This window comes from Neolamprologus brichardi, chromosome 13 (assembly GCF_056152115.1).
Source record: "Neolamprologus brichardi isolate AB-2024 chromosome 13, ASM5615211v1, whole genome shotgun sequence".
Classification (NCBI taxonomy): domain Eukaryota; kingdom Metazoa; phylum Chordata; class Actinopteri; order Cichliformes; family Cichlidae; genus Neolamprologus; species Neolamprologus brichardi.
In genome coordinates this window covers 4,109,074-4,135,062 of record NC_142116.1, presented here as the reverse complement: position 1 = coordinate 4,135,062, position 25,989 = coordinate 4,109,074, and the positions used below count along the sequence as shown (strand labels likewise).

The 25,989-nt window shown below is 40.6% G+C and overlaps 1 protein-coding gene and 1 long non-coding RNA gene across 4 annotated transcripts in view; one reads left to right on the top strand and one right to left on the bottom strand.

The window, feature by feature from the left end:
- Positions 1-25,989, top strand: part of atrnl1a (attractin like 1a) — a 359,651-nt gene that overhangs the window by 50,512 nt on the left and 283,150 nt on the right. For all 3 annotated transcript variants that reach the window (XM_087849988.1, XM_087849987.1, XM_087849989.1), the window contains exons 5-10: positions 3,668-3,876; positions 6,770-6,944; positions 7,020-7,107; positions 9,273-9,519; positions 15,851-16,034; positions 19,321-19,475. In XM_087849988.1, coding sequence (XP_087706114.1) covers positions 3,668-3,876; positions 6,770-6,944; positions 7,020-7,107; positions 9,273-9,519; positions 15,851-16,034; positions 19,321-19,475 — 1,058 coding nt within the window. The remainder of the gene's footprint in view (positions 1-3,667; positions 3,877-6,769; positions 6,945-7,019; positions 7,108-9,272; positions 9,520-15,850; positions 16,035-19,320; positions 19,476-25,989) is intronic.
- LOC102798880 (uncharacterized) lies at positions 7,257-11,526 on the bottom strand. Its single transcript, XR_436667.2, has 4 exons — positions 11,459-11,526; positions 8,088-8,172; positions 7,585-7,993; positions 7,257-7,474 (listed from the first exon to the last, which is right to left on the bottom strand). It is a non-coding gene; the product is annotated as an uncharacterized LOC102798880 (long non-coding RNA).

Here is a 25,989-nt window from a genome sequence, read left to right as displayed (position 1 = left end):
TGACTTCAGCTTGTAGTGGCATTTGTTCCCTGGGGCGACAGAGAGAGACTAACACAATTTTTTGTGTGTTGGTGGCTGATTTAACAACCGTGATCACTGATTGGGATGACGCCCACTCATGTGAACCTGGTTATGTTGGGAGAAAACTTGGAAAGACATATAACTGGCAGCTGTGGGCGGATACTCTCCCAGGAAAACAACACAAGAAGAAGGGGGGGAAAAAAAAAAAATCCAGATTTTTCACACCACCTAGCTTCTTGGATTTGGTGAACCACATGCACAATTAGCTACACTAATAGTGTGTTCAGAGACATTGCATAAGCAGGACACATGACATTTAAAAAAAACTTACCAGGAAGCCTTATAATGCTCTCCAATGTTGCTCTCTGTAAAACCACAGTTGAATTATGAGCTCCAGCTGGCCTCAAATGGCAACAGTAAGCCGCTCTCCATTTCTGGCTGTCTGTTGCCGTTGGGGACAAAAGAATCCAAGGTCACTGGGAGAAACTCACGTGATTGGAAAAAAAAGAAGAAAGAAACAAAGCTGAAATACTTTCAGCCAGCACAGATTGTGAAGACACCAGTATGTGGCACCACCTGGTGAGCGGCTCAACATGTAACGGTAATAGTCAAGCAAGGCAAAATTATAATCTATAATCACAGCTGTGTCATCTGAATTGACAACAATGATAACTTACATCCATCCTCTTATCAGAAACTTGCCTATGGTGCAAATCCCATGTCTTTTTTTTTTTCTATGTATGCTTCCTGACACCTCTTTATCTTTGGCACTATATTTGCATTACCTCTTGGGCTGAAAGCCGTTGAAGTTCCCAGTCTGATGAAGCCATAAAGGAAGTTGCTTTTGCAGTTGTTTCTTTTCTTTTTTTTTCCTTTAGCTGGTTTTGTGCACACCATTTTTCTATCTTCTCACAAATGTTATGCTCATCACTGTCGATAGGGCGATCGTGGCTCAAGAGTTGGGAGTTCGCCTTGTAATCGGAAGGTTGCTGGTTCGAGCCCCGGCTTGCACAGTCTCGGTCGTTGTGTCTTTGGGCAAGACACTTCACCCGTTGCCTATTCAATTCAATTCAATTCAATTTTATTTATATAGCGCCAAATCACAACAAAAGTCGCCTCAAGGTGGTGGTCAGAGGGCCCGGTGGCGCCAGTGTCCGGCAGCCTCGCCTCTGTCAGTGCGCCCCAGGGTGGCTGTGGCTACAATGTAGCTGCCATCACCAGTGTGTGAATGTGTGTGTGAATGGGTGGGTGACTGGATATGTAAAGCGCTTTGGGGTCCTTAGGGACTAGTAAAGTGCTATATAAATACAGGCCATTTACCATTTACTGTCAGGCAGGGCCTTTGATATGAAATAATATAATAAACTTAAATATTATTCATTACTTTTGTGGTTCACACAAAATCTCAAGTGTGGGATGGTTATGGCTTAGGGAGGTAGAGCAGGTTATCTGCTAATTGGAAGGTTGGTGGTCAGGGAGGGATCCTTGGATATCCAAGATTCTGAACCCCAAGATGCTCCTGATGCATTCATTGGGGTGTGAATGTTAGATAGAAAGCACTTAGATGTGGAAAAAAGTGCTTGTGTGAATGGCTGAATGGGACATCTTGTATAAAGTGCTTTGAGTGCTCCAGTAGAGTAGAAAGAGTGCTATATACATTTACTATTTACTCGGACTGAAGGCCAGCCAGTCTGCCTCGCCATGCCAACTGGGAACGGTGTTTGGGAGCCGCTGTAACATTGCTGGTTTTTGTTTCCTGGCTCTATTAAAAGCTGAGTCGTACAGGATCATTCACACTGTTAGATTACTATCACCCCTAACGTTAAACCAACCCGCTTTGTGCAATTAGTGATGGTCAATACTGAAAACTGAATGCTATGTAACTCCTCCCAAGCTGGACATGCGTACATTTACACAGGTTCTTCTTAGCACACACATACACATACAGACGCACACACATGCCCACGGAGAGGAGATGAAGGTTGTCATGACAACACCCTTGTTACGGTAGCAAACCAGCTTTTTGCATTAACAAAAATATGATTCTCCGCCTCTGGTCCTTCACATCTTTCCCCCCAATTTTTCTATCTCTTTCATCTCGAACTTATCTGATATTCCATAGAAACGCCTTGCAACGTCGGTCTCAGTGCTTTTGTGTTCAGTTTTGATTTTTATGTGGAATTTCTTTGTTCCACCTCAGTTTCCCATTTTCAGTCAGGTCTGTCTTTTTCTTTGCGTTTTCCTCGCTGTGTCTATAATTTATCTTGTTTAAAATCAGAGGTGGTTTAGCTCCATCTCTATTGTGTGTCACATTGTTTATTTTTGCATAACATTCAGTTAGATTTGGTGGCTTTTATCCAAAGCCACTTACAGTAAGTGGATTCAAACTTTAATGTAAGCAGACTCAAAGTCCAGATCTACACAGTGATGCCTTCATGGTCTCTGGCTTTGCTTTGTATTTTTAAGGTTCTTCTTTTTCAATACATAGTATTGCTTTTGTTGTCACTGTTATTGTTAGGTTGAGTTCTGATTCCTCGTTTCATTATCATTTTTTTGCATGCTTCGTTTACTCTTCAAGTCTTATAGTTTTAAGACGTCTTTAGTGTCACTTTCTATTCTGACTTTGCTGTAATTCACTCAGTAGCTCCTATTCCTGTCTCACCTTTTGTGTATCCCCCCCAGTCCCTCTTGTGTCTTGGGTTTTATTTCCAGTCTGATTGTCTTGATTATGTTCAGCTGTGCCCCTTTCCCATTTCCCACCTGTCTCCACTTCCCCAATCAGCCCTTTTTGTCTTTTTTGGATTGTGTGTTGTTTCTCCTGAGTTCCTTGTGTAAATTTCCTGTATTTCAATGCCAACTTGTTTGGGTTTTTTTTTTTTGTATGTATTTGGATTATTTATCTTTTGTTGTCTTCCCAACAAATCTGATGCTCATGTGATGTTTCAGTTTCACGCAGCAAGACTGAGTGAACATTCTTTGCTACATTTTATTTAATAGTAAGAAATAGTTGATGTACTGTGTGGTTATTTAAAAATGATACAAGATGTTTGTATACAAAAGCCTTGAGAGAGTAAGAGAATAATATATCCTAGGGATGCATTTTTACCCAGGGAAGCAAAACTGGATTAGCTTAAAATGAGAAATTCAAAGAACTGATCAAAAATGACAGCAGGACTCCTGATAAAAGAATTAAGAAGATTTGATTGTCTTGCCTCTTTAATGAGATGAGAACTTCAATTTTTACCGGGGTTGATAACGAGGAAATTGGAAGACTTTTAGATAGCAATGCTGGTGAAATATTCACGGAAGTTAGTGACGGTTTTGATGGTGTTGGGCGTATCTGCTGAACAGGCGTTCCAGCAGATATTGAACATGAATCCACTCTAAAGCAAATAATACACACATCTAACATGTAAATGTAAAAAATAGCAACTTTGTTTATCAGTAAAGTTTACTATAAGTATATAAGTAGATGACTGCAATCGCCTCAGTTAATATTTCACGAGGCACGCACAAGATCTCAAGGCCACAGACTCATCTAAAAATAATATCTGGCCCGTCACAGTCAAGTATTCTCTTTTGCTCATGGCTCTCCATAACCTTGAAGATGTTTTTTTGACTTTCTGGCTAATTGTGTCTCCCGCAGGATAAACTCTTGTCCCAACAACTGTTCGGGCCACGGCAGATGCAGCACTGCGAACTCGGTCGCAGGACGTGTGTACTGCGAGTGCGAGGAGTACTGGAAGGGGGACGCGTGCAACATCCCTTACTGCAGAGACAACTGTGGCAGCCCAGATCACGGCTACTGTGACCTGACCGGGGAGAAGCTGTGCGTCTGCAACGACAGCTGGCAAGGTAAGAAAACGGAAGGCTGAATTTTATTGGGGAATTTAAAACTTAGTTTAGTGATACATAGGAAATGAGGATTTTATTGGGGGAAACTTGGCTTCATGTGGTGCAGCCAGGATGGCAAAACAGGCACTTTAGCTTGGTGCTACTGTAATGGGCTTCCTGCAGTGAAGACAGGAGTGGAGTGCAGGCGAGATGATAACAGAGAGGAAAAGGATAGGGATAGTTTAAAGTGCTATGTCTGAACCTTCATGACCTTATTTATTAATTCATGAAGTGTTCACAAACACAGTAACCACTGATCCAGTAAGTATTTTATACACTGATGTCTACAACTGTAGTCTAAAATGGGGCAAAAATGACTCTGAGATATGACACCATGCTTTTAGAGATGCTTCTTATTGGATTCTAGTCATGCAAACACATTTAAAATGGTTAATTTAGTCCAGTTTCATGATGCTTTTTTTAGTCATCAAATGAACAAACGAGCTCAGTGTGAGTTTTTTTGCTTATGCTTTCCTTTCAGTTTTGCAGTTTTCAATATTAATATGAAAATCAACTGAAAGCACAATCCCAGTGTCCTCCTGGTTTATGCCTAACACAATGCTGCCTGATTCACTATTATTTAATATCATAAAATATTATACGGGATTCCCAGGGAAATGTTCCCTAGTGGCACAATATATATCTAGCTTCATTGCTTTTTTTTTTTTTATATTGCAGTCGTAAACAAATCCCTCTTGTGGCTTCACAATCAACAACTTTATTTCAAATGATGTTCTCTGACAGAGAATGATTTTAGACTAATTTCCTTTTAGAAGAAAAGCGGCTTTTCTTGGTGCTGTTCACAGGGGTTTTATCATTTGTAAAAGGCTTTTGCATGAAATGAAAGTAACTGTTAAGTCAGCCAGTATTTACATCTTCTAAAGCACCGGTTACAGATTTGCGTGTTTCGGTTCAGTTTTTGCAGTTAAAACATGGATAATCACGAAAATCTGACCAACTGCATGTTCATTGGAGATACAGATCCAGTTTGATCCTAAATGTGTAACAAACATATTAAGAGAATACATAAGAAGAACAATTCAGCAGACAACAAAGTCTGTTGAAGTTGGATGGTGAAGTGCTGCCCCCTCCTGGAAGGATAATGGTAGCACAAGGAGAAAGGAAAACCAACTTTTCCCCATAAAATGTTGTTAAAAACAATACAATAAAAATCTCCAAGAATGAAGATTAAAAATGGATGCATTTTAAAGGCAAAAAATAAAAAAATAAATTGATGACCTGATTGTGTGTTATAACTAAACAGATTAATATGAGAGGTGCTACAGTAGGAACATATTGCTAAATTGCAATGATCGCGCACTCTGTGACTCGTTAAATAAAGACCCAGTTTAAGTACAACAATAGGAAAAAATATTAAAATCACTTAATATTTAACACTTCAGTTTTAGGGATATGTATGTGAGTGTAAAATTCTATTTCAGTATTTGCTTTAAGTTTTTTAGACACAAAGACATAAGACTAATCCTAAAATCAAAGGTGTGTGTGTGTGTGTTTTGGTAGAAAAAAAATCCAACCTGCTTACAACAATGCTTGTTTGTTTGTTTGTTTATTTATTTATTTATTTATTTATTTATTGAGTAATGAAGTCATAATTTGCACAAAGAGATATTGGTTAACATATTTTTTTTTGGTGTTTTGACAGCCACAAAGGTATCATCTCTGAACCTACCTAAGTCACTTGAAAACAATTCAGATGGACTGTGCTATCCATCTATGACAGTGAATGGGTCAGATTCTGGGCTTTAGGATTTAGCCTCTTATTTCTACAGATCACAAACTGTTCACACAAAAGCAACAGAGACACCAGTGAGGCAAAGTGATGTATGTGTATCTGTCTGGTAATGAGTGAGGTGGAGATGGATACAGAGCCTCAGAGCAGGCATCAGAAACACAAACGGGCTTTTAATAAAGGTATTGGTCACCATGGAAACCACCAGTTGGCAGCACCAAAAAAAAAAAAGTTTTTTGCATTAATGGAAAGAGCATTTTCTACAATTTGTCCTTCATTCCCCTCTTCCCTCTACCCCCCGCAGAAAGAAAAGTGCTGAATGCGTCTGTGATCGAGTGCTTTTCATTTATCTCGTTTTCTCACGTCTTGCTTTAATCAGACTCACCCGCAATGTTAGAAAACCCTCATTTAATCTGTAAAGATGTGCTTTTATTCTCGACTGCCATCTGGATAAGCTCTGCTTTGTGGTCTGTCAGTTTTCTCGCTTTGAGTTAAAATATTTTAATGTGCTTTACAAAATAATAAGTAAAAAAAAGAATAAAATAATTTAAAATAAAGGTTTTTTTTTGCATTATATAAATAAGTAGAAGAAAAACTGTTCACTGAAGAAAACACGATCAATTAGTGAAACTAAAGAAGGCAAAACGGTGACGATGGGTAGAAGGGTTCAAGGAAGAGCAAGAGTATAAGCTTTAGAAAACGATGGACAGATGCAGTGAATAACAAAAATGTATATTTTAATAACATGTATTGTAGAAGTGGTCTTGTTTTTCTTTTTCTTTTTTAAAAGATATCTGAGGTTGCTCATCATCATCTGCTCATAAATGAGCTCGAGTTTGTGTGTTTGGTGCCTATTCATAGAACAGCCACTAGGTGGCACCAAAGTAAAAATAAATAAATAAATAAATAGACTGGCAACCTGTTAAGGGTATTCATAGGCTACAGTTCCCCCATGACCCTGAACTGGATAAGCACAATAGGATTTATAGATTGATATTTTGAGAAAACTGAATTCATTTGCCCTTCACTATCTGTAAAATAAATATTGGACACAAAGTATGTAGGAATTCCAAAAAGTGAAACATGTCCTTTTGCCTCCATCAGGTCCAGACTGCTCTCTTTCCGTTCCCTCCACTGAGGCTTTCTGGGTGCTGCCCAGCATTAAACCATCTGCTCAATCTCTGGGTCGAGCGTCCCACCGGGCTCTGGTGCATTCTGGGTTGATGTGGGTGGTGGGAGGTTACTCCTTCAACTACTCCAACTACCAAATGGTCCTCAAGTAAGACACATCCATCTGACTTAGTCGACTGTGATTGTCTTTGAGCTTTTTCCCACTCTTTCCCTTTGTTTAAAGCTACAACCTAGAGACCAGCACGTGGGATGTGGTGCCTGTCAGCAGCGGCCCTCTCTACAGATACGGACACTCACTGGCTCTGCATCAGGTAATCCTGCTTAAGTTTTATATTTCACCAATGCTAAAAACAAGAAACAGTATCATGTTTTTGGTACTACTCCATGCTACTCCACAGCAGTGAAAATGTGGAAAGTTTTAGCATTTATTCTGGATTCTTAGCTTCTTAGCTGCCTTGAATGCGTGCTTCTCTTTCTTCATTTTGATAAATATTAAATAAGTCTGCTTTGACATTGTATATATCATTTATGGGGGGGGAAAAATCCCAGACAACAAACTGATTAGAAGTGTGTGTGTTGCAGTCCATGTCTAGAAACAGCTCTTGCTCTCTGAAGTTATATGGGGTCATTTCACAGGACTGAGGCGTTTCTAGAAGACTGGCCCATATTTCAGCTTGCCTATAAAGAAATGAGAACATCAGAATCATTCATGTGTCTGCTATAGATCAATCACGCCAAAGCCAGGAGCATCAAATGATGTGTCGCTGTCCAAATACTGGGGCGCTTACTTTTTTTTTAGCGTGGAAGGAATGGTTTAATGGTGGAGGACAGGAGGGAGAATGAAGACAAACATCTCGTCCTGCTGTGCTGAAGGTGAGATTTGATCCAGAGGAGGTCAGAGCGTCTGACTGAAGCCTGCTGATGATTTGTAGCCTGCAGTAACTCCTGGCTTGTTTACTATACGCACAGCTTTAACTTCAAACCCACCCTGTTACTGTGAAGGCGGATGAAAGGAATCACTTTGCTCCATCGGCAGATTTTCTTTTGAAACGTCTTTGACTTGAGGACAAAGCAGACGTGCTTTTGCCTCACCCTTTAGTTTCACACTGGTATTTTTGGTTACTCACTATTTTAGGTGATTATGTTTGGCAGATGGGAATCACACGATGGCTGATGGGTGCGTGACAAGGTGTAAGGCTGCAAAAAAGAACAGCAAACACAGTTTTTGTTTTGCATTTACAGCTATTATAATTAATATATTCATATTTACAGTTACTGACTAAATATTTACAGTGCCAAAGGTGTTTGTCAGCATAAAATGCATTAATAGCTGTGCTTGAAAGGTTCACAGCAGTTAAGTGATCCTGCAGCAGCACCTGTAAAGACAAGTGATTTCATTAGTTGATGCTAACAGATGCCTAATGTTATCAAGTTCCTCCCTATGCCACTAAGTAAACTCTGATCTTTAAAGGAGCTGTGGTGTTTTCTGTTTTATGGCACCAGAAGTGTACAGCAGGTTTTTGGGGTCCTTATTTGGGCTTGTATTGATACTGTCAGGGTGTAACGTGTACACTAATCAGGCATAACTTGGGCACTGGCAGGTAAAGTTTATAACACTGATTACGTCTTCATCATGGCACCTGTTAGTGAGAGGGAAATATCAGGGAGCAGGAAGAATGGGCAAGCATAAGGATTTTAATGGGCCAAAATGTCATGAAAGACGACTGGGTCGAAGCAACTCCAAAACTGCAGCTCTTGTGAGATTTTCTCGGTGTTCAGTATGAATCAAAAGTGGGCCAAGGAAAGAGCAGTGGTGAACCAGAGACGGGGTGATGGGCAGCCAAGACTGAAGGCTGGCCTGCGTTGTCTGATCCAACAGATGAGTCGAACGTGCTGGACGAACAAGTCCAATCCAAAGAGGTCCCACTTTGCAACTTCCACAATTTAAGGATCTGTTGCTAACATCTTCAGATACCACAGGACACCTGCAGGGGTTTAGTGGAGTCCATGCCTTGATGGGTCAGGGCAGTTTTGGCAGCTAAAAGGGGGACCAACACAGTATTAGGCAGTTGGTCACGATGCTATGGATGATCGAGGTGCATCCCTGAAGATCACGCAGCAAAAAGTTGAAGCAAGATGATCAATTTTATTCAGGTCACTAGTTTACTGCAATCCCCACAAAGTGGTCAAAGATCAGTAATAATATTAAAAACATATTGATTGAATCAATGTCTGGATGTTTTGTCCTTGTTGAACGCAGTGCTGTCTTTTGCTGCAGAAGACATTTCCCATTATAATGATGGGGGTGGTAAGAACTCTGAAGTCGTATTACTATCAGACAACCAGGGGGCCCATCAGAAGGTCTGCTGACTGCTCAAATGTGATTAGATATTAGAGCTCAGGCAAAACTTCATAACACTTCCACAAACATCACATCACTCTAATACGAAATCTTCCTCGTGTTTCCCTTGTGTAGGATGACATCTACATGTTTGGCGGGAAGTTGGAAGCAGGTCCTGCTAATGTGACCGATGAGATGTGGGTGTTCAACATCCCCAGGCGTACCTGGTCGTTACGGAAACCAGTCCCGCCACCTCCTTATGCCCTGGAGGGACACGCGGCGCACGTGGTGGAGCTGGCCAATGGCGAGCCAGTGATGCTCATCATTTTCGGCTACTCGCCAATCTACAGCTACATCAATAAAGTGCAAGAGTACAACATCAGTAAGTGTGCTTGCTGAACGACGTGCAAAAATATCATCGTCCTTTAGAGACTTTTCAGTTGGTTTTCATTGATGTAAGCTGGACAAAAGGAACCTTCACAAACTGCTGATGTTTTCTGTAGAACGTTTCTTGAACTGGTTGGACCATAATTAGGTGCTTTTAGGTGCAAGTAAAAGGAAAGCCATTTCTTCCTTTTACTTGCTTCCTTCTACCGTTGGATGTTCATGTTAAATGTAGACAAAGTTTCCAGCAGTGACAAAAGCTTATGTGAGGAGGGGATTCTGCACTTATGGAAGCCAGAGGAGGGGCACCCAACCGGTAGAAAGGCTTATGGTAAAAAAGACTGACTGACTGATGACTGAAGCTAAAGTGTCTTGTTCCAGAAAAAGTAAAGACATGGTAAAGCACTTAGCACTTAGTTCCTCCTACACCATCGGGCAGCTAGTGATCTCCATCGATGTCGGTCAGCAGCGACTGCTTCAGCTTCGTCCCAGGCAATGTCGACAGTTCTCAGATCGTCCATGAATGGTCGGCCTTGCTTTCGCTTGCCAGTGCGTGGACGCCATGTCATGGCAATCTTCGCTGTGTCCCAATTCAGGGTCTGCACGCTTGAAGTACGCATTTTAAGTGCGATTACGTCACCGCCACGCGACGACGGCTGTCCCAATTCGAAGTGTACTTCAAATGCATACTCCAAATGCGCCGTCGATTTCCCCAAATATCAAGCGTGGTCCGGTGCACGCTTCGTGGTCCCATATATCCCACAATTCATAGTGCGGCGGTGGGTGTGGATAATTTTGCCGCAAAATACGGCAGAAGGGAGCGGCCGAACTGTCAAAGGTAAGTACTGAATATGACGTCACTTATTTATGTGCGAATGTTTAATAACGAAGAACATTAAAACATTACTATTGGCCACATGTCGGCAAAGTTATGTGACATTAGTGATGTTCGTACTTTCAGCGTTAACTTGGTTGTGTGTGTATATATATATATATATATATATATATATATAAATAATATGACAATACTATAATATTGGCCATATTATATTTACACTACCACAATGAGATGATTTTAGTCTCGTGACCAACATTAGCTAATTGTTATTTACTAACTAATCTTAAAATGACTGTTCAATACAGAAATGAAGCCCAACAATCATGTTTTACAGTCCTGTGGTCTCAGCCTCAGATACTCAACTAATCACAGTGATGTCATGACAAAAATAAATGACCAACAAAACATTTTTCTCCTTCATTTCTGTCACACAAAGCTGTATGTAACGTTCCTCGCGGTTAGTATCATGGTTGCTAGGCAACCTGAACAGCGCGACGAAGGCCAGACCGTCCCATTTCACAAGCCTCTCACTTCCGCACTTCTCGTACTTATAGTACGCACCGTACGTAGTACGCGTAGTGCGCGTACTTCAAGCGTGCGGTCTCTTAATTGGGACACAGACCTTAGCTGGGCGATGAGGGGGTAGGCGTAAAATATGGCCCGCAAAGCGGAAGCGCCTTTCTGCAACAACATCGGCTAACGGGCAGGTGCCTGTTCTTCGTAGGACCTCCTCATTTGTTATTCGGTCCCGGTAGGAAACTCTCAGGATTCGCCGCAGACCACGTTGTTGAAGCACGTTCAGATGTTGAATAATTGCACTTGTTGAGCGCCAGGTTTCACTAGCGTAAAGTGCAGTAGGGAAGACGATAGAGTTCAGTAGTCTGATCTTGACCCTAACATTCAGGGAGGTCGAGTTCCAAATAGGTTGGAGACGTCGCACGACACCAATTGCCTTCCCTACTCTGGCGTCGACATCCCGATCAGAGACCCCGTCAGTCGAGATGATGCTGCCAAGATATGTAAAATTCTCCACCTCTTCAGCACGTTGTTGGTTGATTATGACAGGAATGCGGGCACGTGCATAGCCAACTCGGAGTACCTTGGTTTTTTTGGCGCTGATTCTTAATCCAACTTTCGTCGCCTCCCTCTGCAGGGCCGCGGTCAACTCTTGGAGGTCTTCCTGAGTCGAGCCCCCTCGACTCTTTACTATATAAAGACATAGTAAAGAGTCAGTATTTTTTAACTGCAAAAAAATCTAGTGGACCCATGTTACTGCAAATCTATCAAGAAGTCTAATGTCATGAATTCAATAGCTGTCAGTAAGAATACTTCCACTTGTCCTTGAAGTGGGCAGTTTTAAAAGCAGGAGGACTACAGGTTGTGTGAATTAAGAGATGAGAACATGTTGAATTTTCTTCTTTGTCGTTATAGTGATGAGTTAAAAAGACATTTAATTAAAGTCTAGGTTTAATTAAATGTCCTTTAACAATTCAGAAATGTTTGTGGCACACTGGTGATGACAGAATGAAATGAGTGCTTTAATAATTCTGGTGTTTATAGGTTAGCAGTCTTTGCTTAAAGGTTATGCTGCTACCCTGGCTTTGCTTTCTGGGTATGTAATGCTTTGTTGCAATCTCTGGGCTGGGCGTGTTGTTTTATGCATGGCACAACAATAAAATCCAATAAATGAAGCCAGAATAAGAAGAAAATGAGCAAAATATATTCATATTCTTGTGAATGGAGTGGGCTGCAATTGGCATTTGTTTCCGGTTTGACAGTGCTTTTGTACAATTTTACAATGACATTGTACTGTACAGTATACATGCTGTTGTAGTACATAGTGGTGTATAATGTAATTACCACACAAGAGTCAGATATGTGATAAACAGCCTTGTGTTTCATTTCAGTTTGTTTTGAACACAATTGTGGCCTAAAGACTAAAACGACTGGAGAAAAACATCAAGCCAGACGATCTAAAAACTGAGAAGTACAACACGCACAGGCACTGAAACCTCTTAGTCTCTGCTTTGCGTCTGTGAGCCATACCTCCCCAAGCTTCTCTGGTTTAAAATTTAAAACACCGACTACATTAGAAGACTTTTCTTGAAGAGTGCAGTTGTGCACAGTTGCAGGCTAAGTGCTGCTCCCTGATAGCAGAAAGGTTTTATGAGGAGTTGACTCTAACAGTCCATGTATGACTGATTACTGATTTTATTCTGTCTGTGATAGATGAACGTGAGCTTGCACAGTTAACTGTGTGGACTAAAGCCACACCGTAACCCTGGTTGGCTGAGGGCCTGAGGAAATAGGTGGATGGTTCTAGTTTTCAGGTTGAAAAAATCTTCTCTAAAGCAAGTTTACTGCTATAGTTTTGTCTGTGTAGCCTCTCTTTCACATGCTTTTAAAATAACGTTGATATCGCATTTATCATCAGTGTATATCTGACTCCGTGTCTTTATGGCTGTGTAGAAGATGGCGGTATTGTAATGTTGTACACCAGCTGATGGCGCTAGAACCAAATGTTTGAATAATTCTGGAGAGGAAAACACAAGCATACACATATTTACACACTTCCCGCAAGATGCACAGCACAGGCTGAAAAGCAGAGGTGTGTGCAGCCACACAATCTTCACACACACCAGTGCACAGAGCGTGGTCATTAAGAAGAGGTGGCACCTAGGCTGGATTGTCTGGGAGAAGACAGTGATTAATGAATCCGCTGCATCCCCTCACTCCTCTACCTCCTTGTCATCTTGATTTTTTTCTCCCCCTCTCCCATCCCTCCCTCTGCACTCTTTCATCTGCTCCTCACACGCCTTCTTTCTTTTTTAAATCTCCCTCTGTATTTTTCTTTTCACCTGCCCGCCTCAGCTTCTGACCCCCTCTGTCCACATCACTGTGTGCTCCTCTGCCTCACCTTCTTCCTTCCTTATCTGCACTCAAACGTCTATCACTTTCATCTTCACCCACCTCCATCGATTCCCTCCTTCCTCTTTCTCTGACAGTGTCACAACGTAAGTCTGCACTGAGCATCATTAGGCTTCAGAGGGAGCAAGAAGGAGTCAGCGTAGTGTGGAAATGAACAGAGGGGGAGTCGAAGCGAAGTGTAAAATATGAGGTAAAAGGATTTAATGACCACTCGGAGAAGCGGGTTCACAGCAATTAGCTGTGAGAGATGTGATAAGAGTTGACCTTCTCCTTTCTTGTCGTCACTTCAGTGCTGCCTTTCCTCCTACCCCTGTTTCTCTTGTTCTTTTATGCTATTTTTTCCCACTCCAGGTGTGTGGTCGGCTGTCAGTTGCTCGCCGGCTTTCTTTTCTCCTGTCATTTTTCCTTTCTCAATTGAGTACAGTTCAGTGAAGCTTTTTTGGGGCAAAATGCTGTCATTAGCAAAGAGAAATCAGATCGACAGGCCGCTAAATCATTTCAATGATGTCAATATTGATATATAAGACGAGAAGCTCTGGTCTAAAAGATGAAACAAACTTCATCCTGCTAAACTATTAGTTTTTCTCTCCGTTTCTCTCTATATACTTCCTTACTTGGTTTGCTTTTTCTGTATGCTAGTTTTGTTTAATATCATTTATAAAATATACAACAAAAATACAGCAATTTTGTTCTTCTGGCTGCTACCATCAGGACCTTATCTCTAGCATCCACTCTGTCTCACTAACTCTTAGCATGTCTTTCACTACAATCGTCTTCCTGGCAACTCCATATTCAAAATCCTGTTTTCCAATATATTCACTATCCCTCCTCTGCACATCTGCCTTCGTGGCCTCTGGTCCTCGCAGCTTCACTGTTCCACCCGTCTACCTCTCATACACATGCATTCTGTCTTGCTTCTACTTACCTTCATTCCTCTTCTCTCAAGTGCATGTCTTTACCTCTCTGGACTCTCCTGTGCCTGCTGCCCACAGATCACAATGTCATCTGCAAACACCATCGTCCACAGAGACGCCTGCCTGACCTCATCTGTCAATCTGTCCATCACCACTGCAAACAAGAAAGGGCTCAAAGCACTGATGTAATCCCACCCCCACTTGAACCCATCTTTCACTCTAACTGCACACCTCACCACTGTCTCACTGTTCTCATACGTGTCCTACACCAGCCTCACGTACATCAATGCCTTCTCTAGATCCACAAAGACAATTCCTCTTGTATTCTTCCACATCAACACTTGCAAAACAAACAATGCATAACTTTAACTTTAACTTTGCTCAGTTTCACTTAAGTAGCATCGATCTATTCACAGTTAATTATATTGTTTTCTTCCGTTTTTGATCTACTGCAGCATATTTTCAAGGGGGTTATGTGCTATAAGAGGCCAGGCCAGGAAAAACTTCATAGTTTGCTGTGTTGTATCCTCAGTTACTTTGACACAGTGGCATCTGCTGTGATGCTTACACCTCTGATAAAGTCTCACAAGTGTTAACTTTAGTTTGATACCACATAGTTTGTAATTGCAGAGAAATGGTCAATTCACTTTGGGCATGTCTGGTGTAACCTGATGGGATGAGAGAAAAGCAAAGACTGAAAAAAGAGCATAAACAGACAGACAACAAACAATATAACAATAAACAGAGGGCATGTTGGTGGGCTGGTAACCGCTGACCTGAAACATTCAGCTCTGGAGCCAGAGATGCCTGCAGGAAGGTACAGAGAAGGCAAAGCATGATCTGTGACATGAAAAAGGCACAAAGTTAGTGACATGAAATATTGCATGGAGCGTAAAAATGAGGCGTTTTATTTTCTATTATTTTTGTTTTATTTTTATTTTATTTTGCCTCCAAATATCTTAGAACTTTGAAACAAATTTAGCTTTGGTGTAATGAGCATCCACAATACCAAATAGATCTGCTTTTTCTGAGTTGTATTTTACGGCTCTCGCTGTGTTGTTACTATGAAGGAATGCAGTTGTTGTGATTTGTAATTTTAAAGTGTTTCCATTTTCATTTTTGTACAAAGTTTGTGAAGTGTTCAGATTTGTGTTTCTTCTTTTTTGAAATCGTCATTCTCAGATTTTGAAAGAAGAATCAGGAGCAGCTTCAGTTCAAATGCACTCTCTCCTCCCTTTTCTGTCTCTATTTTGATACTACACTTGGTCTCAAAAAATTCTTCTTAGGCTTTGTTTGTTTACTTTCTTTTATTTATTGGGGTTCATCTGATGACGTAACCCCTGCCCATTTTTTAAAAATCATTTTTTATGCACCTGAATCGATCTTGGCTCTTTGAAAGGCCGCTTTTAAACTGAAGAAACTCTAATTTTCTGTGGCCTCTCTCCCTGTTTGGCTCGCTCTCTCCTCTCTTTGCTTTACATCACCTCTGGAATAAAAACTGCTTTGCTTTTTGGCAAGCACAGTGAAAAGCCAAACTTGCCAAAGCATAAAAAAACATTTTAAGTGATCAACTTTGATCTTTCCACAGGGGTGCACTCCATTAATCAGCCCCTCTCTCTCCCCCCCCTCCCTGTTTGTTTGTGTCTCAGGGTCTAACTCGTGGCAGGTTGTGTCTTCCGGAGGTGCAGTGGTCCAGGGAGGTTACGGTCACAGCAGCGTGTATGATGAAGCCAGTGGCTGTGTGTTTGTCCACGGGGGATACAAGGCACTAAATAACAACAAATACGGCCTGGTGGACCACATGTACCGCTACCACGTCCACACAAGAACATGGTGAGGGCACATTAACAGTACTATGGATTTTTTTTTTATTGCAAACATTTCGTTTTAATGCTAAATGGATATGATATCTTCAGCATAAAAAAAAAATAGAAATTTACTTTGATGTCCATGGTAAACATAACAGCTGTCTGAATCATGGTAATTCCAGTTTAGCTGTTTGTCGTGTTCAGGGCTATACAGAGGTTTGACCAATCCCATCATGCACGAGGTGAGTTCTCTAATTGGGGTGCAGGGACCACATAGTGCCTGTGACTGAATTACATCAATAACACAAGTGAAATGAGTCCATTACTCTTTCCCTCATTATCTTTTGGCCATAGCACACCATGCACTCTGTCATGAAATCACTCACTTCTGTGAGTTTGCAGCAAGGTTCCTGCTGCTACATGGCTTGGCTCAGCTTAATAGCGGGTGAGAAATATGTGAAATATACCCAAGCTATCAAAAGTAGTGTTTATATTATGTTGGAGTCTTAAGAACATGTCCGCACTGGCTGCAAAAAAGGTCAACCCTTAGTTTAGATCAGCGGTCCCCAACCCCCGGGCCTCGGACCGGTACCGGTCCGTGAGTCGTTTGGTACCGGGCCGCGAGAGTTGAGGCTCAGGTGTGAAATGTATTGTTTTCAGGGTTTTTATCGGTTTTCGGCGTTATTTTGTTATCGTTTTTATCGTTAACTCGTTTTTCCTGGGTCTTTTCACGTGTGTTATGAATAAATTTTCTTTTTTTTCGGTACCGGTACTAGTTTTATTTTGTTGTATTTACCCGCGACACCTTAAAGGCCGGTCCATGAAAATATTGTTGGGCATAAACCGGTCTGTGGCGCAAAAAAGGTTGGGGACCGCTGGTTTAGATCATGGGCAGGGTGCATCCTGAACAAGCTCACAGAACCAGCATAAATATTCAAACATGTTTTAAAGTTAAATCCAGCCAATCACAGCTCAAACTTCACTCCACTGTAATCGTGTTTTGATTCACATGCAATTTACCAAAAGTAGATGTTGGTCAGCTCGTGTCCCCGGCCTGTTCACGTACTGCAGTTTTAAAGCTGCAGGTGTTTCCATTAAAATGTTCTTCTTTACATTACAGATAACGATTTTGTTCTTTTTAACCCTGCTGCTTTTCCTGACAGCTGATGTCATTAGTCACTCTGCGATGATTAAAACATTACTTCCACCCTGTTGCCTTTTAGACATTATTCATGCATTCTTGCAGCCTTTAGAGGACTTGCATGAAGGAGAGATTTTCATAACAGAAATTTATGCAAAATCATAATGCGCCAGAAACAAGAGTATCCCTTGAGGAACAGTTCTTCACAATGGGCGTATTTACCTTTGATATTTTCCTATTTACCTTTGTTAAACGTTGAGGCTGAAATCATTGAATTTAGCAACTTTGTTACACAGACCAAGATAAATTTGTGAGTGCGACAGCGGTGCGTTTGCAAATAAGCTTGTTATTATAAAGATATTGTACTGTTTACATCACAGCTTAATAAAGAAATGTTTCACCATATAATAAAAAACATGTTTAATAAGAGTTCTTAATAATAGTAGTGAAAATATGATAATTTATTGTAGCCTCATGTCTTAGAAGATAAAAGAGAGTCTGCATAAAAAGTTAATAACTAGTTAATGTGATAATATTAATAGTTCTGTGTAATCACTTTAAATATACACAAACTCCTTCTGAGGAAGGAAAATCACCAAGTTCCTGTCAGAAAGAGGAGCCTGGAGTGAGAATGCAAGGATCTGCCAGGAGCTTTGACCTCAGATGAACTCTGACAGATGGATTGGTGAAAGTGGATGCTGGGCTCTATCGTGCTCTTAACATCTTTTAATATACATGCGCACAGTGGACACACAAGTAGGCATACATTAACAAATGCTCACATGTGCATGCAATCTCTCGGTGCCTCTCACTTTCCAGCTGGAATGTGTTGTTGGAGTCGAGTGTCACTTGAGCTCTTGGACTGATGAAATTCCCAGACTGACACATCCCTGGGTGTTCCAGTGATTTATACTTCTCCCTACCAATGTAAAGATCATCTGGCCTCTGTCAGTGTAAAGCTTCTGACAGGCATGACAATCTTTTCTACGTGACATCTATATGTTAGTGGTTTCCAACTGTTTTGTAGCCATTAAATTTGTCACATATACTGGCCAGTTTAACTCCTATTCCAAACTGTTGGACGACGGCACATTTTGCTTCTGTACAGCTCTACAGTAGCTTTTTTTCCCATCTTTTCTCGTGTTTGCTCCCTGTAGATTGCTGCTCTACAGGTAACCCAGGATTTGCTCAAACCTGGAGAACTGCCTTCCCCTATTTTTCACCCTGGTCGATTGAATAACCTTGAAAAAACACTTAAGCTTGATGATTTTTGCATCTCTGGGAGTGTAGAAGCCTCTAAAAAATATCCTAAAGAGTTTGGTAACTATTCCAAAACCTAGTATTTGGTTTTGTGTTTATTATACTTTGCTTGATTGTTGGCTTTTTCTATATTCATTATGCTTGATTTTACATTTTTATAACCTTGTAATGGTGTGGACTCCTGATCAGCTCTCCTTTTTTAGAAGAAAAAAGTTTATATATTTACATTTATTAGCAATGTGACCTTAATTGGATTTGTTAAATTACACACGTATTTTTTGTTTGATAAAAATGTTTTTAATATAAAGATATTTCAAGCTCTTAGAAGTAGATGTCTGTTTTGTTTTTGTTTTGTTTTTGTTTTTTTGGTCAATATTTTAGAATCAATAAATATGACTTCCATTCCAGGTCGCTGTTTCAATGCCATATTTAAAGTATGTTCTGAGTACTCGTTGCCTTTTCACAATAGAGATAGCGATGCTGCTCGTACATATAAAAAGTCTCTCATGAAGTAGTGGGTCTAGTTTCAGTATGAGAAGATTTAAATCAGTTGAAGGCAGGGCAGAAAGTCAGCATTGCTGCAGTAAATTAAGCCACAGATAGACACTGCAGTTGTTCTCTACTTTACAACCTTTGACCTCAGAGAGATTGGACACCACAGACTGAGACCCCCTACAATGTCAGGTGTGTGTGTGTGTGTGTTGCTCCTGTGAAAGAACAGTTGGTATGAAGGGCAGTCACCACAGGCCAGGTCACAACCTGAGAGACGCCATCAGTTGCAGTACATGCATCCATGGACACACATGTCACGCAGACACACGCATAGCTGACAAATTGATGCTTTCCTGACGTGCCTCACATTGCTGATTAACCCAACTCTGTGTGGGTGTGTGTTTGTGTGTGCACGCAGGTTAATCCTCAAGGAGAGCGGTTTGGCACGGTACCTCCACTCGGCGGTGCTGCTGAGTGGCACGATGCTGGTTTTTGGTGGAAACACTCACAATGACACATCTCTGAGCAACGGAGCCAAGTGTTTCTCTGCAGACTTTCTGGCTTATGATATCGGTAAGAACAAGTCACATATAAACAGACACTTTCACATGGGTGGATGCTAGATTTTGAAGCAAATGTTGGTGTGAACACCAGTTTTCTTGTGCACAGCTATTAAAGGTCAGCCACTTGGCAGGTAAACACCTCTCCAGAGTTCTCATGTGGATTTAGTCATGCCAGGGTCTTTTGTATCTTCATGTAATCCAAAACTGACTTAATAATGTTAAGATAAGGCGTCTGTGGGTCCATTTCACCGTCTCTTCTCACAGGCAATAAGACAGTGAGATATAGTTTTTGCTGCACTCCTTGTTTTTGAGTTAATTTGTGATAAATTATATGCCTGCCTGATGGTATTAGTTATTATTGATTAATAACTGGGACATCTAAAGGTGCTTTCATTTATTTAATTCTTCCTCTAAGGCTGGAAAATAGGTCCTTTCATTGAGTGATCTGGATGGAATTCACAGAATGTCTTTTCAGATAGATTTTCTGTTAATTTGATATAATACTACTTGGAACCAAAACATTCAGTTTCTACAGTAAACTGTATATAATAGGTGGCTCTAGCGTCTGAGTCTCAAAAGTGAAGCTAATTCAGAAGTACCGTAAACAATAATTTTCCCCCCCACTGCCAGCAGGGGGCGACTCCTCTGGTTTCCAAAAAATTGACATGTTTATTTTGTAAATGTGGTCCTGTTGTGAGTAAATCCGAAAGTAGAATATGCTTTAATGTAGAGCTCTGCCAAGCCACAAGTGTGCGACGTGTCTGGTTTCAGAGCCGCTCTTTGTATGTTCAAAAAATTAAGATGATGACAGTCAAAATATTCAAGTCAGAGTTTAAAAACCAAGCTTCAAAATCACCACTGCGTGACAACATGGTGTTTTTATCTCTCTTTTTAAAAATTCATTTCACTTTTTGGGGTTTTCTCTTTGATTTTTTTTTCTTTTGTCCTTCCACTTCCATCTGTTACTGTTAAAAGGCCAGATTTGCCTCGTGCCTACTTTTCTACATATAAAACTGCCTGCTGCTTCTAACCATGACTTGTAGTTGACTAAAAGGGGCTGCTTTAACCCCACATCTGCACTCTGAGTGCTCCTGCTTGCAAGGAAAACATGTTTTTAAATTACGTTCTATATCTCATGTACGATAAGTCTTGGTTTGCTCTCAGTTCTGGTATTATTATAAGCATCCTACATATTTATATTCTGTATTCACAGGTGATATTATCTGCAGGGCAGTTCCATTCAATAACCACTCATAAGCATAATATTCAACTCATCCTCACCATCAAGCTTTATGTAGTATTTATTTGTTCTTATTAGTCATTTAGAGTGCTTTCTTCTAAAAAGAAACACACATGCATATTGTATTTGGAAGTGATTTCCTGGTGTGAATCCGATTTGTGCAGCAACAGCATGTTGAAATGCCCTTAATAGTACATAGAGGAAGCTGCAACGTTACTGCACTGTGACAGACCTAAAAACAAGCTAAAAATATTCTTGCAACCAGAAGAGACAGTAAGAAAGAAACCAAGACTGTGTTAGGTTGCGGACACTGCAGTATAGGTATGGAGTATTGATGATTAAGGATCCCATTATAGGCTAACCAGTTACACCATCAACCAGATGGTATGGGAACATTAACGGCCCTTGACAGGGATAGAGAAAGACAACAATGAAAGGGGCTTCAGGTGAGGAAGATGCAGATTAGTTCTGCTCTTCAGGAGGAAACAGTGTGCAGTAGATAGATTAAAAGAAAGAAGGAGGAAATGATAAAGATGTGCGAATATTTATGCAAAAGGTCCTGAAAAAATCGAGTGAAAGTGAAACATGAAGAGGAAAAAGCAGCATGTTGGCGATGGTGGTTCTTTAACTGTATATTTATCTGCATGTAATGCTTGCCAGTGTCTGTTAGTGGTGAAATAATTGTTTCACTGCAAAAAAAAGTCATTCAGAATAATCGTCTGCCAGTTTTTATACTGATCAGTGTTTCTTTGACTGTGATCAGGGGTGTGAGTGAGACTTTCACGACATAGAGCCTCGGGTGTGGTGGTTCACCTTGTCAAATCGGATTTCTAATCACATGCCGCTAATAGTGAGAGGCAATGGAGACCCTTTGTTTATTTATTTAATACTACTTTTTAAGTTTTATTATATTCTCGGGGTGCAGAATATGTTAAAAATTTCCTCTTAGCCACAGTTCATCCAACAGATGTCAGTGCAGTATGTTGGGATGTTGCTGGAATTTAAAAGCTCGGAACAAAAGGAGCAGAGCCTTAAAATGTCTAAATGGAAATCATGTAGGGATTATACTTGGGAAAAATATATTGTAGAAAAAAGTTAATATTTTTAAATATTGTTAGTTAGAATGGTTATTTTTTATATTTACTGACTGCCAAGAATTGGGAAAACAATTTTATTGAAGCAGCAGCTATAGATTGTTTAGGCATCACTGGGTGAAATGAGTTTTCATATCAGGGAAAATGAAACATGCTAATGCTTACCTAGCTTTTTTGTATGGTTAGGGTCAGGAGCTTGTTATCTCCGAAAGTTGGTGGCCGCATCCACATCACCAATGTTAAATGTAATCATTAACATATGAACATTACCTCTGAAATTACAGCGGTTTTATTAGAGACACAGCTGATCGTTTTGCATTTTGCATAATTTTAAAAAGTTGAAATTTGTTCAGAAGCCTATTGAACGGCAGAAATTAGGTTTTCTTTTTGGAAGTAAGTAAAAGGGAAAAAAACAGCGGCCGACAGCGCTGTAAACAACGGTAGACTTGTGCGTAACAAGCATGCGAATAATGCAGAAAACTGTTCTTGAAGTACAGAGAGAGAGAGAGAGAGAGAGCTGTGCATGAAGTGTGATTTTTATTGTGGTGGAAGCAAAACAGCAAAAGTCAGAGGGAATATAGGACGATGTTTATGTGAAGCGTAGTTTGGATCTTCTTTTGCTGCTGGTTCAGTCAACAATCTTTGGAGAGAGATCAAACTAACAGCTTTAGAATCAACGCCAAAAGGGCGTAAACGCAAAGTGTGGACCTGCCGAAACATCGGAATCAGCGAGCTGTCGGCTTTCAGCTCCGACCGTGTCCGTGCCTTCGGGTGAGAAAGGCGACATGTCACTGATTCTGATCCGTCGGCAGGTCCGCGCTTTGTGTTTACGTCTTTGTGCAGAATCCGTGTTCCTGCTCTCATTTACTGTTTTAGCTGTTTGGTGTTTGTCGAAACTGAGATTCCGGCATTTCGGGCAAAATAAATTTATATTAAAAAATCGATTCAGGATTTTATTAAATCGATATCACGTTATCCAAGCCAGAATCGATTTTTAATCGATAAATCGATTATCAAAACCCACCCCTATTTTAAACCCAGTACGTGGGACCACCAGTAGCCTCTGACCTGAAGACCTAAGTGCTCGGGATGAAGCATGAGGTTTCAACAGGTCAGAGATATACTGGGGAGTTTCACCGTGCAGAGCTATAAAAGTTACAACTAAAATTTTAAAACCAATGAAGAGAAGCCAAAACTGGAGTAATGTGTGACTTCTTGTTTGTACCAGTTAAAATTCTTGCCGCAGCATTCTGTACAGACTGAAGGCGATCCAGAGCTGATTTGTTGACACAAGTAAAAAGACTGTTACAATAATCCAAACGAGAAGAGATAAAAGCATAAATAATCATCTCAAGTTCTGCCTTTTACACCAGTAGTCTGAGTTTAGAAATGTTTCTTAAATGATAAAAACAGTTCCGGACAAGTTGTTTAGAGTGCTTCTCAAGAGTTGTTTAGAGTGTTTCTTAGAGTGCTTTCAGCCATGACAAAAGGTCTGGCTATAATGCTAATGTGCTCAGCTATTCCGTGTTTGAGTTGTAGTTGAAAGCTGCAAGTATTTTCTTTTAAATTTATAAAAATGGGCTTTAAAATGCTTTTTTGTACTTGGAAATATCAGCCCACTGTCCAAATCTGTCGTCCTTCCCACTCTATATTTTATATTTCTCGTCACTCTTGTAAATTACAGAATAACAGGAAAAAAACGACTGCTGATATTAGAGTAGCAGGTGTGAGGAGGGTGATGAAATAAAGGAGAATAGTGCTAAAGAAGGAGAGAGGGACGAACACGGAGTGGAAGAGAAATAAAGAGTAAATGAAGTAGGGATTTAGGGAGGAGAATGGAAGCACTGCGGACTTGTGAAAGAGAATTGCCTAAAGACATTAAAGGTGTGCCAGGGTGAAGATGATGATAAGCTTGTGAACAAAAGGCAAAATAAAAGGTGATAAACAATCAGGCATGGGTTTACAGAACGTCCCCATCTTAATGAAGGTGAAAGCCAAATGGTTTCAGATACTGTTTTCGCTCCATCAACGCTTGCAATAAATGTGTGAATTTACGTGTCCCTTAACTCTGTGCAAACACCCCTGTCTTCATAAATATCATAATTTATTCATTACTGCTTTTATCACCTGCAACTTTTGTCCGTTTTCAAGCTGGAGCTTACCGGAGAGGCAGATAGAAGCTGCATTATAGTTTAGGTGGGAAGATGAAAAACCAAGAGGAAAGATGATGACGTGAATGATCATCAGCTGGAGAAAATAATATGTTGCAGTCAAATATTTATTTGTTTTTTAAATATTGCTCATGTGTGTAACTTAACTGGGCCTTTGCACATTTTAATCTTGCCCACATGTTGCTTTAGGTTCGTATTCATTTTGCTTCACCAAGGTGTAGCTGTGGTCTGCACAGTAACACGAGGGCCGTGCACATATCAGCCTAAACAGATGGGCAAACCTCCACAGCACCTGCAATCTAACTAAAGCTTCAGTTGCACAAGGCTGAGGCTCCTCCATGAGAACTATGGATGAACACAGTAGTCTACTAGAGGGATGGAAGCTATTACAAGTGGTTTTCACCGGAGCCATGTATACCTATTGTTGACCATTTTCACCTGGACACTAGCAAGCTACTTTCAGCAATCATTCGTCAACCAGTCAAGACCAACCATAGCAGTCAATGGTTAAGCCATGCATAAAAATGTTTACTATAATATTTTGTTTATAATTACAGTTTAGTTAAAACTGCATATGTGTCCTTTGCACAAATGTGACATAAAAAGCATTTTGGACATCAAGCAGTGTTATCATTATATTATGCTTGGCTAACTGACTGCTTGAGTTTCCATAGGTAAAAGCTTAAGTATATGCTTGCTGGCTCACTAGACTTTGATCAAAATAGAAAGCAACCGACACTCCTCAGTGTTGTAACTAGAAAAGTGAGTTTTTTAAGCTATGATTTTCTCCTAACCATAACCATGTTGTTTTGGCAAACGTTGTGCAAAAACTGAAACTCGAGGCATTTATTCCACAGTTGGAAGTCCTGCTGCCTCTTAAAGGGACTATTGTTTGGTGTAAGTGAAAGCGCGTTGAACATTATTTCTGTCCACCAAAGTGGAACAACCACCATTAAATCAGGTAATAACTGAGTTCTGGGCTCTGCCCTGCAGATTGTCTACTTGTAATATCTATGGCAGTAATAATAGTTAACGACCATGCAACAAGCTGCTAACATTCAAAACCAGTGGCTATCTTTATAACACAGACATGAAATATATGATAATTTCATAAACACTGAACAGTTTTTGTTTGTTGTAAAAAAAAAACTGTAAACATCACTATCTGTGATAGGAATAGTTTTTGGTTAAGAGTCAGCATTGGATAATTATTTTGGTTAAATGAATAATTAGGTTAAGGTGAAGAATGGTTATGTTATTTGTTCTCAGAGGCAGTATAAACAGGTTTCCTGTGTCAAAAAACAACTACACTTCGACCCACACTTTATTGTTCACTAGCTCTTTCTTCTCTGTGTGACAGTAGTTTTTAGTTCAATGGCAGTTTTACGGTTTTGCCCTGAATACAAACACCGGCTGCTCTGGGATTTGCTTAAACAACCAGTGCTGTTTGTTTTCTTGGGAGAACAATCTGAAGTATACACTGTGTTACAAAAATGTACGACTTGGGGGTCATGACATTCTGAGACAGCTGCAGGCTGTTTTCCAGTGTGGCTCTCTTCTTGCACATTATAGCGGGCTCCCCATTGTTATGGACTTGGACTGCGTCTTCTGCAGTGAAGCCCTTTCAAAGCAAGGATGTCAAGGTTTGGCTAAGAGAACTGGGAGAGTCAAAGTGACCGCTGAGTAAGGTTCAAATGAGTTTATGGAAAGTTCAAATAATGAAAGGATTGAGTTGGGTGAGAGCAAGACTAGATTGTTTGTGAGGAATGAGGAGGCAAAAGGAAAACTTGAGCAAAGGTGAACCTGTAGGAAGCCATAAGCCAGCGAGCACATTTAAGGAAACCAGGACCACGCAGTGCTGGAGATTTTAAATTCAGCAATCAGGCTAACGGTTAGCGGCTAACGGTTAGCGGCTAACGGTTAGCGGCTAACGGTTAGCGGCTAACGGTTAGCGGCTAAGGTGGTTAGCCGTGGTTAGCGGCTAACCACCTTACGTGAGTGGTTACCCGCTAACCACTC